This window comes from Pseudorca crassidens, chromosome 5 (assembly GCF_039906515.1).
Source record: "Pseudorca crassidens isolate mPseCra1 chromosome 5, mPseCra1.hap1, whole genome shotgun sequence".
Lineage (NCBI taxonomy): Eukaryota > Metazoa > Chordata > Mammalia > Artiodactyla > Delphinidae > Pseudorca > Pseudorca crassidens.
In genome coordinates this window covers 72,996,407-73,015,815 of record NC_090300.1, presented here as the reverse complement: position 1 = coordinate 73,015,815, position 19,409 = coordinate 72,996,407, and the positions used below count along the sequence as shown (strand labels likewise).

General features: G+C 38.9%; 1 protein-coding gene across 3 annotated transcripts in view; it reads right to left on the bottom strand.

Annotated features, from left to right (window-relative positions):
• The window catches only part of CCDC50 (coiled-coil domain containing 50), a 65,889-nt gene that overhangs the window by 33,131 nt on the left and 13,349 nt on the right, over positions 1-19,409 (bottom strand). For all 3 annotated transcript variants that reach the window (XM_067738414.1, XM_067738415.1, XM_067738416.1), the window contains exons 2-4: positions 6,895-6,957; positions 5,913-6,039; positions 2,875-2,965 (exon numbers count right to left, since the gene is read on the bottom strand). In XM_067738414.1, coding sequence (XP_067594515.1) covers positions 2,875-2,965; positions 5,913-6,039; positions 6,895-6,957 — 281 coding nt within the window. The remainder of the gene's footprint in view (positions 1-2,874; positions 2,966-5,912; positions 6,040-6,894; positions 6,958-19,409) is intronic.

Sequence of the window (19,409 nt, the reverse complement as noted above, 5' to 3'; positions counted from 1 at the left end):
TGAGTAACAGGCAATGCAAAGTTGGACAGAAAAATCAGCACAATTGTCTTAGTCTCCCCTATTAGGCACCCTGGACTAAAATAAATAAGGATTATCATACATCCTTCAACATCAAACTTTACTAATGCAGATTTTGTTTATTTAATATTACAACATACTAGTCAGCTGGAAGTCACATTTTTCTACAACAGAAGAACATCTTGGCGGGACAGCCATCTAATCTAAGGCATCAGTGAAAAGTCAAAAAAGTCTGAAAGCAGTTTTTTAAAGGCTAGTCTCACTAAACGTCCACAACTGGATTTCTCATCTCTCACTGCACTGCACTGGGGAAGGGGGAACATTTCAGTAGGTCAAACAATAGTGGAAGGCAGTGTAGTAGGAGGGTAGCAAAGCATAAACTCCTGAAGATGCCTCAGATCAGACCACACTAGAACACACCTAAGCCTGTGTATTGTTTCCCCTTTCTAATTTCACGCTTATCTCCCTATAAGAGAAATCAGAGTTGTTGTAAGGGGCAGAATGGTGGGGAAAACACCTGGCAACAAAGCAAAAAGGAAAGAGCAACTATTAATTTAATATGTGGCAGAGACTTTATATACTTAATTTTATTTAAACTTCACAACAGCCCTTTGGGGTAAGTGTGGCGTTACCATGGACTTCTTCAATTTGGAACCTGAGGCTCTACATGGTTAAGTGAGATGCTGAAAGTCTCAGCTAAAAGTTAAATGGGTAAGATTCAAACCCAGGATAGTCTAACTCCAAAGTCTCTGTGTTCTATGTTGTGTCACAGTACATCCAGGTCAGAGGCAGTCAGTCAGGAGACTGAACTGTACAGACATTTCTCTGGCATCTTATTGTAGCTTGGGACCAGTCATTTACTTCTTCAAGACTTAATTTCTTCATCTGAAAAATGCAGTTATTCACTACACTACACACTTTATATAGTGTAACAATGAGATTATTGTGACTGCTATTTAGATTCCACATGCATAAAATAAAGTATTTTGGTTTCCCGAATACTGTTTTTCCCCCCGAATGGGGTGGGGGGAGGGGGGGAATTACAGGACACCAGTAGCATTTATAAGAAGCCAACTTCATTACTCTGTGATATTTAAAATAGAAGCTTTTCTGTCTACAAAACATAATCACTTCTTTCAGTTGCCAGTTTCATCTCCAAGGCAGTCTTGACTATAGAGATGCAACACATCCTGTAGTAAGAAAGAGCTCCTGTGTTGCTAACAGGAAGGATGAAAAGGAATCCTTAATTCCTACTTACAACTCTGATCATCACATAATCATGGTTTGTTTCTTAAAGAAACAGCTAAATACACTCACACCAGGCGTCTCACACTCACCTGGCATTGAACAAGGAGTTCCAGAGGAACAAGGATGGCTCAGTGGAGGAACAGAAGATGCAGGCTGGTTCACTGATAACCCTGATTATATCTATTTAATAGGGTGATCGTATGTGCCAGTTTGCCCAGGAGAGTCCCAGTTTATGTACTTATTAATAGCACCCACTTTAACCCTGAAAAGTATTTCTGAGTATGCAAAATACCATATGGTCGTTCTACTATTAAAAATAATAAATCATTTTTTCCTTATTATAAATCAAGACAATGGCCAAGAACAGCACAATAGGTGTAAAAAAAGCAGACAGAGAATCAATGCAAATTGAAAAGGAACCATTTGAAATGCTGAAAACATAACACAAAAGCAAGTGATCATTAAGCGCAAATTCAGGTCTTCTCACAAACCATATACTACTGCTAATTTTAACCATTTTCAGCTTTAAAAACAACACAGGTTAAAAATATATACAGAATCAAACAGATCATTGTTTTGAGGCAGCATATCACAGGAGAGTGAAACCATTAACAAAAAAGAATGAGAGCAATGAACAGTCCCTGACTCCTGTTCAGGCTACACTCAAGGTCTGCTCTCCCTAAAGTTGTGGGAATAACCCGCAGACAGACACCCAGTATTGAGCTGAAGCGTCCCTTAAAAGTTCATTTATACCAAGAACTTCAGAGCATGATCTTATTCGGAAAGAGGATCCTTGCAGATATAATTAAGAGGAGATCATACTGGATTAGGGTTGGTCCTCAATCCAATGACTGGTGTCCTTATAAGAAAACAAAAGGACAAAAAGATACAGGGAGGAAGGCCATGTGACAATAAAGGCAGAGACTGACATGATGCAACTACAAGCCAAGGAATGCCAGACAGCCAAGAGCCACCAGAAGCTAGGAGGAGGCAAAGAAGGATCTTTCCTAATAGGTAGCGTGGCCCTGCGAACATCTTAATTTCGATTTGCAGCCTTCAGAACTGTGAGACAGTAAAGTTCTATTGTTTTTTTTGTTTTGTTTTCTTTTGTTTTTTGCGGTACGCGGGCCTCTCACTGTTGTGACCTCTCCCGTTGCGGAGCACAGGCTCCGGACGCGCAGGCTCAGCGGCCATGGCTCACGGGCCCAGCCGCTCCGCGGCATGTGGGATCCTCCCAGACCAGGGCACGAACCCGTGTCCCCTGCATTGGCAGGCCGACTCTCAACCACTGCACCACCAGGGAAGCCCAAGTTCTATTGTTTTAAGCCACGTGTGTGGTAATTTGTTACAGTAGCCCTACGGAAACGAATTCACAATTTATGTCAAATTATCCATTATCATCTTTTAAGATTTCACCACTTAAACAACTGGTCAAAGGGCAATAAACAGTGGTTCATGGAGGGCGACACTTGCACTATGCACCGCAAAAGGGGAGAGTTCTTCTGCCCATCCAGCAACCCTACACTGAGCCCGTGAATACAGAAAGTCACAGCTCTGGAGCTGAGCAGCCCTCCTCTGTGGGGTGGAGGGGCATTAACTAAGTTGTACCTCATCCTTCTTCTCCTGAATGCGTCGTCTCTCGGCCTCAATAGCCAGCTTCTCCTGAATCTCCTGAGCAATTTCACAGTCTTGTTGTTCACTAAAACACAAAGGTGAAAACAACATGAATAAAGAACGTAAGGAATGATTTTTCCTAAACACAATTTCCTGAATACTCACTATGAGCCAGTGCATATTTTTATCTCACTTAATCTTCACAATAATGATGCAAAGAGGTTGATATTGTCATATCCTACAGATGAAAAAACCTGAGGCCCAGAGTAGTGGAATCATTTCCCTAAGATTGCAGAGAAAATAAGTGGTAGAATCAGAATGTAATACCCAGAAACTACAACGGAAAGCTCCAGGCTTTTTCTATACTACCATATCACCTCACCCTACTGGGGTCGCTTTACAGAGACAGGCATGTTCCCTCAAAGGAGACGTATACAATGAGAATAAGGTGCACAAATAACCAAATACGTACAGAGTATGCAGGAAAAAATTGGGAGTGAGTTCACTAAAATGTCAATAATACTGTGGCCACCTAGAGGTGGTGGTATGACTTTAAAATGATTTTTATAAATTTTTTAATTAGAGGCATTTTTTTTCAGTTTCAATAAAACTTTTAAAAAGGGGGGAAAAACCCCAATGTATATTCCCTAGCTTTAGGTCCCAGGAGAAACCTCTGTGGCTGATGCCAGTTTTCTTAATACTCTGGCCACTAAAAAGCCCAAATGTTGTAATACGGCTGCTACCACAGTTTTGTTTTGTTTTGGTGTTTGTGCATTCAAAAAGATTCAAACAACACCTGCTATCATCCAGGAACCATGCTCAACACTGAGGATACGAAAATAAATATATCTCCATCCTGCACTCAGAAGCCCACAGTACATTTTGGTGGGAGAAACAAGACAAATCATTTTGGTGGGAGAAACAGATCCTTTAAAACAGCACCTATGAAACAGAGGTTCCAACAGAAAACGGGGTTTGGATCGCTCAGAGATGGCTACAGGTACACCAGTCTTCTGGCTGCAGATTTCAAGAAAAGTCACTGGGAAGCTTATAACTCTAGAGTGTGATAGTGCTGGGGAGCCAACCTTTACACAGCCTTTACAACCTTTAACTGCTAACTAGGAGAGAGAGAGCACGTTTAGAGTTCACTATCTAAAAAGATGCTGGAACAAAATTACAATTGTGGTTTATATATGCAGTTCGTTTGCTACACAAATATTTCCTCTTATTCTCCCCCTGCCAGTTGAACTTAAAGTACTCAGTTAATCTAGTCTTGGTTGTATATTCCATGTTTAATGGCAGTCTTTTATAACTGAAAAGTGTTGGGTGTTGGGGGCAATATCCTAACTTCTCTGGAGGAATCGAAATCCATACATTCTATTCTAACGAAACTGAGGGGATGAAGACTATTCTCATTTGTATAAAGAACTGGTCACTTTCAACATGTTGGGAAATAGATGTAGGTGAAAGCAGATGTGTGCACACGTGGGGGTATGTATGTATGTGTACAACGCACATACAGGACAGAAAGGGAGGAAGGGAATACAAGACAGAGAACACAGGCCAGAAGCAGAAATGGCAAGCTTTTTTAGAATCAGTAGAAAAATCACTGGACAAGATGCCTGGAGACCTGATTTCCAGTCCTGCCACTGTTAACCAGTGAATCATGCACTCTTATGTCGTCTTATCAGCTATAAAAGTTTTTGGACTTAATGACTTCATATTACAGGTCTAACATTCAAGGATTCTGAACCATTCAAACCACAGAATTGAAAATAAAAATATACTCATTTTTTATTTCCATACCCTCTTTTCACTTACTTTTTTTTTTTTAACTTACCAAAAGGTGTTTATTAATCTAGTTTTAAGAATATGGAACGTTTCACAAATTTGAGTGTTGCTTTGGCAAACGCTCAGAGTTTATTTCCCCTGAGTCCCTTAAAGGCAATGGCTATGTTTTATTCATATCTGTGCTCTCTGGTGCCTTTCATGGTGGCAGAGTTATTAGCAAGAGTCAGTAAGAATGTTTATGTACAAAATAAGGAAGCTGAATAAAATCACGAATAAAGTCCTCTCTGAAAATAATAAAATAGAAAAACCCTTCCTCAAAGGCAGCAAAAATAATAGGCTATCCTGTTTATTTAAACATGACAACTAAAGTAAATAGAAGGGTCCCTTCACTTCCTCCTTTACCCCTTCCTCCTCAAAACAATTTTGTGGTTAAATCCACCATTAGAGATTTAGGTATAGGAGCCTCTCTCAAAGAAGAAATGTACTCTGTGAGCCTTTAAAACATTAAAAAGAATAAAAAGTCATTGTGCTAGAAGAGACCTTAGACGTGATCTCTCCATTTAGGAGGAGACAGAGAAATAACTTTGGTCAGACACTGAAGTTATGAAGAGGACTAAGGGTACGATTCAGAGCTTTCCAAAAGATTCTGCCTCTACTTAAAAAGCAAGGGGTTTGGGACTTCCCTGCGGTCCAGTGGTTAGGACATGGTGCTTTTACTGCTGGGGCACAGGTTTGATCCCTTGTCAGGGAACTAAGACCCTGAAAGCTGTGCGGCACAGCCACACAAAAAGAAAAGCCACGGGTTCGAGGAAAATAGGAGTAGCAAACACTGCTAGGAAACAATAAAGGAACCGAACAGACCTCATAAAGTTCTTTGACATCCAGTATTTCGCTGGATTCCCCCCAAAAGCCCAGGAGGCAGAGGGGACAGAGATCATTTGCCCCCTGTACAGGTAAGGAAAACTGAGTCAGAGAGGTGGACCAAATGACTCAAAGTCATCAGTGAAGAGTGTTGAGTCCACACCAGAAACCACATGTCCCAAAACCTAGTAAAGTATTCCAACAACAAAGACAATTTTTTTAATTCAAAGAAAACTATGGGATAGTCACTGTAGGATTTGTAATCTAATAGTGAAAGGAATCAGAGGAACAGATGGAGAGTCCTCTTCCCTGCCCTGGTTGCTGACCCCACAGAGAAAACCAGTCCGGGCATGATGCCCTCCCAGTCCCCAAGTCCTCACAGGGCTTTGTAGCGCTTCTGCAGCTGAGCCTGAGCTTTCAGATCTTCCTCTTGAAGCTGCTTAGCCACCTGGAGATCATGCTGGACCAAACGGTTCCGCTGAACGTTCGATGCCAAATGATGCTCAACTGGATGGTAAAATTGGAGAGAGGAATTATAATGCTTTGGCTTATTAATGATAAACCTGAGAATAAACTTAAGAAGAGCCTTTCCATTAAAAAGGGCTTCACATCCATCATTTCATCTTATGCTCTAAATAACGCTATATAATACGCAGCACAGGAGTTATTATTTTCATCTTTGCATTGCAGAAAAAGAGAATCAGAAAGGTTAAAGTAATTTGTATTGGGCACAAGATAAAACAGTGGCAGTGCCAGGACTTCTACTCAAATAATCTAAAACCAGGGCCAGTGCTCTTTCTGCTCTACAAGTTGCCACCTTATTTATGAAATACTATTTCAATACTGAATTTTTATACTGACACACGAATTAATGATTCACAAATTACAAATTCATACTTACGTACTTCTGCATAACACATATAACTTAGATTTACTATTCATGAGTACATACATAAAAAATTCAGAAAAATCTACAATCTAGACACTGCCCTCGCCTGGGAAAAGATGTTCAGGCCTCCTATTCTAGGGGAAGGAACCCATCCCTCTGCCAGCCTTCTATACACCCTCGATGCATGTATAACCACTATCTCCCTCCTATAGCACTAAGGCAAAGGAAATGGTTCAAGTCCCTCTTTTCCTCTGATACATCCAACAGTCTTCTCATCCCTAGCAGCTATCTGACTTCAAAACACCCAGAACTTCATTCTTCACGGAGGTGTCATTTGCCTAGACAGATCCGTCAGGATGGATGGGTGATATAACTCGATGACTCTGTTTTCTCCCTGCCTCACTCTGAGAAATCTGCCTCAAGCTACCACTAAAAAAGAAAACTGAAGGAGCACGCAGAGGGCTATTACTCACTCTCTTGTTCCTGCAGGCTGTGGGCCAGGGTGTGGTCCTCCAGGACAGCAAAATCTCGGCACACTGCAGAGGATGAGGGAGAAGGGCAGACAGGAAAGCTCATTAGTAGTACTTTAACATAAAAAGAAAAAGATCTTGTTCAGGACTTCAAAGACTCCAACCTAATATTTTAGGATGATCAACTTTATAACTCGCAATGCACAAAACAGTGACTAGTTAGTATAAAGTCTTCATTCACAAAAATCCACATAGTACCTGCTCAGGGCCAAGAACAAGGTGTCACAAAATAATGGTTAGGTCCCTGGCCTATGGAAATTAATCACAGAATCAGAACGCAGAGGCCCAGAAATTCTAACCCACTTCTATAAAGGACTGCTGTAATAATAAGAGACAAGAATGTTTCACATATTGCAGCTGAGAAAAATCTGAGTTTTTGCATGGTCAGAGGAGTTAAGCCATCTGGGATTCAGAGGATCCTTTCCCAGAGACTTATGTGTATCCTGGTGCTCTTAAGGAAAAACACACCTTTATTAGTCCCTTAGGCAGGAGCGGATCTCTACTTTAAGTGTAGTCACGTTCTTCAATGGGTCCACACCCTCAGACACGAGTTAGAACTGGTTCTCTAGGTCTCTCTAAATATAGAGCTGCCTAAAGAGAGCCTGCAAACCAAAAGACAGTGGGAACCTTGGAGGGTACCAGGCATCTGCCCCTAACTTTGCCTCCATCTGGAGAGCCAGGCAAGAGCGTTTCCTGAACTACTTTCTCAGACACGAATAGGAAGAGATGGTCTTAAAGGTCCATTCCACCCCAAACTGTAATTTAAACTTCTGCTTCTTAAAACAAACATACATATGAAGGACTCTTATCATGAAAAATGCTGTTTTGTTTGTTTTAAGGACGTGTAGTTTAGGTGATATATCCTTACTCTATTCCAAACACGTACGTCACATTAAAGAGGAAAGTTCCCAAAGCCTCAGACTATTGCAACGTGTAGGACTCATGAAACTGTCCTCTAGGGCTCACCAGAGTTTACAGATTTCTTTCTGCAGCTCTGACTTTGTCTGTGAAGACATTTAATTAAAACAGAATGAAAAAACATTCCTTCGCCATTCTTAGCACTTATGTATGTTCACATACAGATTCACACAGCCCGGTCCCTCGCTGAGAGATAATGCAACGAAAAAGCAGGCAGAGCTTGGAGACGTCAAGGTTATTCTGAAAAGGTTTTATGATGGAAAAATCATTTCTGCCCCCAAATCATATTAAACCGAATATGACCTACTTAGCCCTGGCTCAAATGCAACTACAAAACCGGCAATTTCAATAGAAAGTCCTGTTCTTTTACATCCATTCTCAGCAAATTCTAACAACTTGAGGCCCAGGTCAAAGTTCCCCAATATTTCACAGAATGAAAGTGCTTTCAAGAAGAGCTAGTTAAACCTCTTATTTAACAGGTGAGGAAAATAAGGGCCAGAAGAAAGAAAGGGCTTATGAAGGCGGTAGACATAGTTTGCCGGTGGCAGGGCTGGGAGTCAGTTTCTCAGCAAGCAAGAGCTCTTCCTGCTCATGACAACCAGCCCTCCTGGACTCTGGTAAACCACAGTCGGAACAGACTGAAAGAAGATATTCTATACTGACCGACATGCATTCTCTAAAACACTTAGCTGATTAACATTAATTAATTAAATGTCTAAGACACGTATGGATTTAGTTCACAGAGAACAAATATTCAGAATGTATATTTTAAAAAGTTTAAAAGCCACTTCAATTTATGTTATTAGAGCAGAAAGGTAAGCCAAAACGATATATTTTATATGCTTTTAATATTATGCTGAATAAAATAAAAATTATAAAATTACTACAGTTTTCCATGTGAATAACTGCAATATTTTCACGTTTTTTATTTCAGTCAGCATGACATTAAAAATATAATGTTTATGGATACATATACCTGTAGTAAAAATATATGGTCTTATTATCTGGCACTGACACAGTGACCCCTAGAGACACAAGCAAAGGGGCAGGTGTGCCTTGACTATATATATGCTGTTCCACTGCTTTACAAACAAACTAGAGAAGACTGAAGGAAGTGAGGCAAAATATTAACATCTATTAAATTTAGGTGATAGGTTCCTGGGTTTCTATATTTTCTGTGCTTTTTGTAATGTTTTACATATACTGCACTTAAATTCTACAGCTAAATATAAAAACTTTTAAAATTCACATCTTTATTTCATCAGCAGCACACACAAACCATAAACATGATGATGCATTTGACATATCATAATATACCAAGGAGTTTATGAATTTATGATTGCCTTAATAATGACTCTTAATTATTTCTTAATATGTAAAAAGCAAGGCTGAAGTATATTTAATTATTGTGATTTGACCCTGAATCTTATTACGGTAGAGGCTGAATTGGTACCCACAAAATATGGGTCAGGCCTGCACTAGAAAAGAACCTAGAAGATCTTCCATGACTACAAAGATGTACACACACTCATACACGCACAGGGTTGTATTGTCCATACACAGATTTAGCCCTTCAAAGTTTACTAAAAACTTCCAAATATATCATCTCATTTATGCGGAAATATTACTTACTTAATCCATAATTTCCTATGCATCCACTCTAGTTGCTTTCAAAGTCAGCCCCTGTATTCTTTGCAATGCTAATCTAATGCAAGCTGGGAAAGCCACACACCCAGCCACCTTGCAGATCAGTAACCAGTTTGGGAATTACAGAAAACAATTCTCAGCCAGGACAAGTTCAAAGCCAGGAGCTTTGCTCCTCTAATCCACTCTACTTTGAAGCAAAGGGCTATAAACAGTACTGAGAATAAACAGCATAAACTCATCTCACTACGTTTCCAGGCAGGCACATTTAAGACGAACTACTGGACCCTGAGCTTTTATCCTGCCACTTCTCAAACTTTTTCCCTCCTATGTTCACTTTCATTCACCCTACTCTCAGGTTATCTTCTTGCCATTAAGCCAACCCCATCATTCTCCATTCCCATCCAGCCCTGCAATCTCTACACCTTCCACACAGTTAGTGCTGGATGTAGCATAAATTTAGTAGGACTTCAGGAGATGCTCATTAATAGAAGAAATGAAGAAATACTGGTCAATAAAGTCAAAGAACAGAGTTCCATAGACAGGAGGAAAACAATGTTATGAATAGAATTAAGCTCTGTCGTTATTGACAGCATCACTTGTAAAATTTTTCAGACGTTCAAATAAAAACTAGCAACCTCTCCCTTTCCCATGAAAAGAACAGAGCTTTAGTGATTTTTAAAATCCAGATATGTACATATATACAGTGGATTCGTTTATATTAAGGCAAGCAAGTCTCAGGAATGGGAAGTAGGATTTATATATCTCCCACCTATTTTCCTTGAAGAGAAAGATGATTCTCATTCATCTGTGGATCCCTCTAAATAAACAAAGAGCATAGTACGCACCTAGTAAACACAGTTACTCAACAAACATTTGCTGAATTCTATTATTAGGAGGAATAAGTCATTTACAAGCCATCAAGAAGGTGGAGTTGACAGAAAGGTAAATAAGCATAATATAAAATGTAATAAAGTTTATAAAGACCTATAGAAAATTCCTTGAAGGCATAAAAGTGGAGCAGTTGTGCTTGTTATGAACTGGGGGTAGGTGTAAGGAGTGGGGGTGACTTGGCAGAGCTGTACCAGGAAACCTTAAAGTAGTTAACATACAAAACCAACCTCAAAGGAAGGTTCAAACTCCTAGGGCAGAAGTGGTAAGCGTTCTTAGCAGAGGGACGAACTAACTCTATACAAACTAGAAGATGAGTGAAGAAGTCATTCCTGTTTTGTCATTTTTTTACCCACATCCCCAAACTTTCTGAAAATAAATGGCTATGAAAACTGAGCAAGCTTCCTCCCACATAAAAATGCCTGGGTGGGGCTTCCCTGGTGGCGCAGTGGTTGAGAGTCCGCCTGCTGATGCAGGGGACACGGGTGCGTGCCCCGGTCCAGGAAGATCCCACATGCCGCGGAGCGGCTGGGCCCGTGAGCCATGGCCGCTGAGCCTGCGCGTCCGTGAGCCTGTGCTTCGCAACGGGAGAGGCCACAGAAGTGAGAGGCCCGCGTACCGCAAAAAAAAAAAAAAAAAAAAATGCCTGGATTACTAATACATTCACTAGAAACTATTTCTTTCAACTGTGTCTGTATTGCCTTTTATGTTCTGGTATAATTTTATGAATTATTCTGTTTTAGTGTAAATGCTATTAGTAGCAGATGGAATACATACTCACTGCTTTGAGAGCTGGGTTTATGCTTACTTTTCTTTGTTCTGTTCACATGGGAACACCCTCTATGAATGAGGAAGATGTTCCAGACACATATTTTGTCTTGAAAAGTTTGGTAATGACAGGCAACTGCAACTGACATTGATATAACACTTTGTAGGTTACAATGCACTTTCACACTTATTCCTCCTAACTGTCGGAGGGTCTGAAGGTTTTTATCAATATCCTCATTTTATTTATGAGGAAACTAGGCTCAGAGAAATAAACTGGCTTGACCAAGATGACCCAACAAATGAGCAAATGAACTGCAAACCAACCTGAGCTCTTCTGGCCTCCAATATTTCTGCTCAAAGAACTCCTAGAAGAAATGGGCCTATGTTTAAGTATGTCAGAAAAGAGTGATATTATTAAATACTAATTAAAATAAGACAAATATGCAGTAGTTTCTTTGAAATTGAGGATGAAATAAAATTTAGGTAAGGGTGGTACATGTGTTCAGAAGGTGGGTTCCAGGTCCTAAAACAGAGCAATAACAATGGACATAGTTTACTTTGTCTCACTATCTCCCAAGAAGAAGTCTCTAGCTATCACGGTTGGCCTGTGTTCACTTCTGAAAAGCAAGGACAAAAAAATTTTGCACAGTATTTCATAGATGACCTGTAACAAAAACCCTAGGTAGTAACTGCAGTGGGAAATTCCAAGGAAAATCTCCCTTTGGGATCTAACCACTTCCCCCATCTCCATCCAAAATCAATGGCTTTTCTTCCCTTTGGTAAGAGAGCATTAATGAATTCTGACTAATGTGTCTCAGAGTTGTTAAAGACAATTTTAACTAAGAAATGATAACATAGGTAAAACCCCTAAGCCTTTGTCTGCTGCCCTACAAGAGAAATGTCTCGCTAACCTATTAAAGAAGTCTCTTCCCTTTATTAAAAGCTTTAATAAAACTGCCTCAGTAGAAGAGAAATGGGATGCAGGTAAACTGTGAATAGACCTCATCCTAATGCCAAATCTTCCACCTCCTCAGCCCCAGCAAAGTTTATATATAGGGACTAAGATAACATCAACATCACCACCACTAACACCAACACCAAAACCAGTCTCCAACCCCATCATCACCACCATCAGTGGGAGCTTCTTAGAGATGCTCAGCTATGGAATGGAGACACTCTCCTAACCACCTGCCCCAATTATGAGCCCCCAAAACAACAAACACAGCTTTGAGCCCCTGGTCACTCTGACAACTGAAATTTCCCACTTTCAGGCAGAAAGCTGAAAACAATTAGAATAATACCCAAGTAATGTTTGAGCAATTAATTTATTAGGGATAAAGGGTAACTGAAAGGTAACCTTTGATCCTTCTCTGACTTTTAGTGTCTATAATTTCCATCTTGTCGAAATGAACCAAACTGAAGTACAGTATGACAGAGGAAATAGAGTGGCACCTAATTTTGGCTGATGCTAAAGAGGTAAACAACACAGGTGTTCCATACTCATTTACTTTGTTCCTAGTTAAAGTAGCCAATGGGTGGGCTACTTTTCTGATCAAGTCTCCAAATGCCCTGTTCTTTCCAATATACATACTATGGTTACTCCATCCGTCTCAGAGATAGAAGAGCCTTCTGAGTAGAGATCTATAAAATAATTAAGTCAGATCCACCTTCCTGTACTTATTGTCCTTAGTATAATTATCCCCCCTTACTAAACTACCCACAAAGTACACACAGATTTCTGCAATTCCTTTATGAAAGACAAAGACTTTCATTCCACGTATTGTACAAATGATTGGGGCATCGAGTATCATTAACCACTGTTTCAATTGTTTGGGAATTTTTATGGTTATTGGTTTTGGTTTATGTTTTTCTTGGGTGGTTGGTGTGGGTGTGAAACAGAGAATGGGGGAGTCTTGCAAGTCTGAGGGAAGTTTAGTCACCATTACACAGATGATGGGCTTAAGAACCCTTTTCTATCTGCCAGTGGTTCCTCTCTACTCTCAAAAACTTCATAATCAACCTTCAGAAACCTCATTCAAATGTTACTTCTCTATTAATCCAATCCTATAGGACACAGAACCAAAACCATCACAACTGATACTCTCACACACCCAGCAGGTTTACTTATGCTTTTTTTTCCCCCCCAGTGATTTCATAATATGTAGTAAATATAACACTGGAGAACTAATCATACAAATACATGTACTCATTTGTTTCCCCATTATACATTCAAGATCCTGAAAGGTAGGAAAAATCTTATGGATCATTTTCTCTCCAATATTTATCTCAATGCCTGGGATGATGATTTTCAAATAAATCCTTGTGGAAAGGAGGGCTCCTGAGAAAAATGATGACTCGTATAAATGATGCACCATGAAATCTTGCATGTCCACATTCTCCAGCTTACCTAAACAAAGCTAAGAAGCTGCACATCTACCCACAATGCCTTAAGTGACAGCAAAGGGTTTCTGTTCCCAACACCCCAAATTTCAGATGTATTATAATGGAAAGGATAATTACCTGATAGACTCCTAGAACACCTAGAAAAGTTGTACACTCAGGCAGGTGGTCAATTCTTGGTTCCTTTAGATGACAATTAAGTACATCACTCAAAATGGCTCTGAAAGTTAGAATAACATGCCAAGGATCACATAGTTAAATATGTGGCATTTCCAAGATTAGACCCCAGGGCTATGAAAAATGTCTGTATACATGAGGACATGTTTATTAAGCTAAACAGCCTGAAAGGGTACATAGGATGTATGTGGCATTTTAAAGCAGAATGCACTGTATGCTAAGGTGCTGGCATGAATTTTCAGAATCTGGAGCTAGTCCCCTGAGCTATTTGTTTGATAAAACTGTCTCATGTCCTCAGAAGTCCTCTATAGTTGCAGGCTGCCAAATAGTCCCGAAAATTAGAAAATGTTAATAAATTAATTATAAGGTGAACGAAAAACGTCAAGGATGACAGAACCAAAAAAAAAAAAGTAGGAGGAGAGAAAAGTCCTGAGAAATCTAGTAACAGAAAGACATTTTCAGGGTTAATTATCCTTCCATCAACATTACAAAATGATAGAAAGCTCGCCTTTTCATAAAAAGCTCCACAAAGACCAGAACAGTATAACCCAGGATTTTCTGCAAAGTTCTACCAAATATCTGATCTGCTAAAGTCACCACCTTGGTTAGAAGTCTAAAATGTCTTTGAGCATCAAGAGGCTTTAATCCAAAATACCTCTGAAAATAATAAAGGCCCTGGATGACAGGTTGGGTTCCCAAGTTTCCTCAAATATTTCTAAATTTCAGTCACTGTTCATAAAAAGGTGCTGATTCATCACTTTCTTAAAATTATAGAAATTGACTATCAGAAAGGGTCTGAGTAGTTGTTAAGTCCAGCTTTATCCTGTCCAAATAATCATCTGGACTCCTCATAAATATTTAACCACAGGAAGCCCACTTCCTTTCAACACAGTTCCCTTTCGGGTAACTGTAAAATGGTCTGTGGAAGGACAAAACCTGCCAATCTAGAGGTATCATCCCTGGTCCTAGTTCCAGCCTCAGAGTGCACTCACATTCCCTACAGTGTATGTGGGTGTTTTGTACAAACCACTGGCACTCTTCAGTCTGTTGTTTTATACACACGATAGATGACCATCCACATGGCATATTATATGGGCTATATGCACAGGTTAAGTCCTGAAGGTACTCGCCATGATATGGGCAGAGCCCAGGGCTGATTTCTGAGCCTTTCTATAGTGTACACTGACTACAGCTGAAATATTTGATTTTTCAAGTTAAATTTTATTTAGAAAATACTAGAAAAGATAAACATCAAAATCTTAACATTGATCAGGTACTGTGGGACTATAATGTAGCTTATTTTCCTTCTCAAACATTTCTATATTTTCCAATTTATCTACCATGAAACGGAATCTTATTATTTATAATCCCTTGCATAACATTTTATAATAAAAAAATGCATGTTTTTAATCTAATTTAAGCATCTAAACAGTGAAGCAGCAAATATTTACTACAGGAGAAAATAAGTTGCAGTAGCAATGTTATGGATTCAATTTAATTATACTGTTTCCTTAAGGTTAGAGAATAAGTTCTTTTTTTCTTTTTAAGGAAAAATGTATGCTAACAAAAACAAAGTCTACGTAAGACCCCAAATTTGCATCTGATCTTCCTGAGAACCAAAGCAATCAGGGAAATATGAAAAGTTGTTCAGTTCTCATTATTGTAAAGGAGAAATAACACCAGTTCCTGACTGGAGAGAAATGTTTTACTAGTACCAAACACGAAAGCAAGTTCAGCCACCATGTTGGAACTTAAGTAGAAAACACCGAGTTATATAATGTACTACTCAATAGTTCAAGCATGAGTTTTAAACACGTGTCTACATACACACAAACATATGCACACACCTTCAACAAAAGAACAAGACTGAGCTCAGTAAGGAGACATTTTAAAAAGCAAAACAACTGATTTAATCCCAACATTTAACTCTGATGCAATTTATCAAAATAGGTTCCTGAGCTTTTGTTTTCCCCTAATCCCCCCAATTCAAAGTTAAATGAAAGCCCCAGTAACCCAAACCACTTGTTTGGCAAGGAGATATATTATAGCTAACCACAGACACACTGGATTGCAGGCAAGTGGGTTTTGAAAATGCTGAGATAATATAAGTCCTCAAATCAGAAGTACTACTTTAATATCACAGACCATCTGCATCATTATCAGAGACCACAGAGTAACTGGGTAACTTATTGGAAAAGTGAAAATGGCTGAGTTAGAAATTTCCATCGGACAGGGTAAAAGACTGAGGGTGAGAGGAATACTGAAAAAGGGAAGGAAGGTAGCAGGGTGGAAACAGCAGTTTTTACTCATCCTGGTAGAACTGCTGGATAGAGATAAGTCTTTCCATTAGGAAATATCTGACTCAAGTTTTCATAAATGATTAAAAATACCCACAAACACAAACAACCTCACAAGCTTCCTGGGCTACAGGCATAAACTTTATGGACTGGTGCTTTGAAGCCAAACCTTTTTGTGTTGGCAGTAACAGAAGAAAAAAGTTACCCAAGGAAAATTACAACTCTCCAAAACCCCAAGTGAGGTGCATTCACATGGTCCAATGTTGGATGGAACACATATTAGAAAAGACTGCCCTAAACTGAACCAAATCTGTATGTTCTATCCATCCATCATTATTCTATCCACTAGGGTCACAAAAATTTTTTTCACACTATATATGGTAGCCACTAGTCACACATAGCTATTTCTTTAAATTAACCAAAATTAAATTATAAAAATTCAGTCTCACTAAAAACATTTTCAGTGTTAGATAGCCTTATGGGGCTGGTGCTTACCATTATGGACAGTGAGGGATAGAGAGTATTTCCACCTTCACAAAAGTTCTGTTGGACAACACTGCCCTAAACAATAATCACAGTATGACAGAAAGGACAGTGTCAATTTAGACAACCGGACCACTCAGCAGCATTTAAAACCATCTTAATCGTGTGTGTGTGTGAGAGAGAGAGAGAATGCATATTTATATTTTAACCAACAGATATAACTCGCTTTGCCAGTATGGACAACCAAGGGTCCTGAATATATTTTTAGCCTTGTAGTAGCTACAACCAAGGGTCCTGAATATATTTTTAGCCTTGTAGTAGCTACTGATTTAACTTCAGAGTGCATTATTTCTCCTATGCTTCTTTTTTCTCAGCCTTAAGGTGGTGGTAGTTTTGCTAACCTCAGCCGGTTGAAAAGAACAAGAGTTGTACATCTATCAAGTAACCACTGTGCAGATACAGTCACAGAAACAAAGTGAACAAACGTCCTCTTGGAAAGGAAAGTGAGCTGTTAATTCAATATAGTTAAGGGAATTCGATTCTGTGAAGTACAACTACTACTGAATAACCTAGCAGATCTCTAATACCTTACAGATCATTTACCAAAGAACTGTGGATTCTCATTAGCAAATTATACATTTGTGAATTTCAATTGGCATGTAAAATTAAACTGATCATAATCAGAGGAGCCTTCTCCTAAAAGTACTGTCTTTGGTGCCTTCCTTAAATAACAATTACATTTTACATGGGTGTTCCACTTCAGAACAATTCAGGAATATATGAATTTACACAGCAGCTAAACACGTAATTACTCTTACTATCATAAAAATGATTAAAAAGGAAGCACTCCTGCTTTAAAATGATTCAGTTGATTTCTAAATAGATTTATAAAATTTCATAATTAAACATAGAAAGATGACTATCAAAATTACACTTAGGAAAAAATGAAACTCTTAAACAGTGTTAGAATTCTGTAGTACACTGCACAGAGCATTGGTAATGAGATACTCAGTGAATACTTACTGCATACAGAGGTACTACGGTATAACCAAGAGTAGTACGCTTACCTAGATTCTAATCCTGGCTCTAACACTCACTAGATGAATAATCTTGAACAGATTAATATCACTTACATTTGCTCCCCTGTAATATGAGAGTAATAATAACAACTGTAAGTACTTAAGCACTGCAGGAAATTTTCTTTTTTAAAAAAAGTACTCACAAATTATTCTGATGGAGATAAACCTTCTATGTAGAAAACAACAGACCACTGATAACCACAGGGGTCCTCAAAAGGGTAAAAACCCTTAGACAAGCAAGTAGCAGACAATTTTTTTCCAAGCAATTTTCCACTATGAATATCCTGGTAGTAAAAATTGCTTTCTTTTATTTTCACCCCATGTATCCCTAGAGAAACTCCGACCTTCTGTCCCTCTATTTGACTGGCACTTTTCCTGGCACTTAAGCCCACAAATGGTTTGGCAGCCCTCAAATGGTTTGGTTTCTCTGTTTGCCTTAGCCTAGAAAGAAAAGCCACCCATCTCCTTAAACCTGGGTAGGATAAACCCAGTCATGCCCATTAAAACCCAAAAGATCACATCAAGCCAACTTAAGTACAAGTTTACACCAAGGGAAGAAAAACCATTTTGGTTTATTGGCTTCATATGACAAGTTTCCTTAAGTACTAGCTACTGCAAGTTCTATTTATCTTTGAACTTTCAACTTCTCTTCTGCAAGTAGATACTTTAGCTAGCACTTTCTTTCTTATTAGGATTAGTAAACATTTCAATTTCAAAAGATTGAGAGTACAGTAATACTCAAAATTTAAAAAAAAACAAACTTAAAAAATTGCTCATGGGATAAGCAGGTATGGGAAAAATATTCTCTTACAATCTTGTTCCCATAAAGCAAATGGCAACACTCGCAGTTCCACTGTGGTAACCATCTGTCAGAACTCTACACTCATTTCCAGTAATCTTGGATAATGTAAATCTGAAAGTAGGCACATAAAATAAATGGGCAAGTCTTGAGACTTCTGGAATTCTACTCTGATATGCTGCCGTATGCTCAATAATTGGTCATGTTTACTGACTAGATTGTGTTTTTCTAAAAGGTATCTTGAGATCATGGGTACATTCCTAAGATCAACTCAGTTTTTACACTTACTAGGGGAATGCCTCCCCAGAAGACCAGGAGATTTCTCTTACAAGCGGCTTATATTAAAAGCAGATTTTGTCTCCTAGAAATACTCTATACAGAAGAAGGTAATGACCCAACAGCAAACTGGAAAAAACAAGCCTGTGTTCCAAAGTACACCCAGAAACGTCCTAAGCAGGTAACAGGGAGTTGTGCATAGATTTTAAGAAGGGATTCTGTCAACCACTTTGGTTCTCCATGTAGTTCATCAGAGGGGATATTTTACTTTATTTCTTTTCTTTTTGAGAAGGAAACCTGTATTCACCTTAGTGGTATTTAAGTTAGATGTGAACTTTTGATGGTTCTCTATTACCAAAGAAGGTTGGACACTCAGTGCTATGGGAAGAGAGAAGCAAAAACTGAAGTTTAGTAATAAACTCCAATAAGAAAGAAGCTGAGATTTCTTCAACAATACAAAAGGGAACAGAGGACATAAAATGGCATGATGGTTCTGATTTGGATTTTGCCTAACGTTTAAAGAGTATTTCAGAGAAGAAAAAACAACTTTGGAGCTATACAGATCAGGATTCAAATATTGCTTTCTTATTGGCTAAAAGATCTTAGGCAAGTTATTTGATCTCTTTGAGCTTCAGGTTCCTCATCTGCAAAATGAGGATAAATGTTGTGAGGACTAAATTAGGTAAGTGAAGGGCCAAAGAAAACATCTGTCACTCAGTAAAAGGA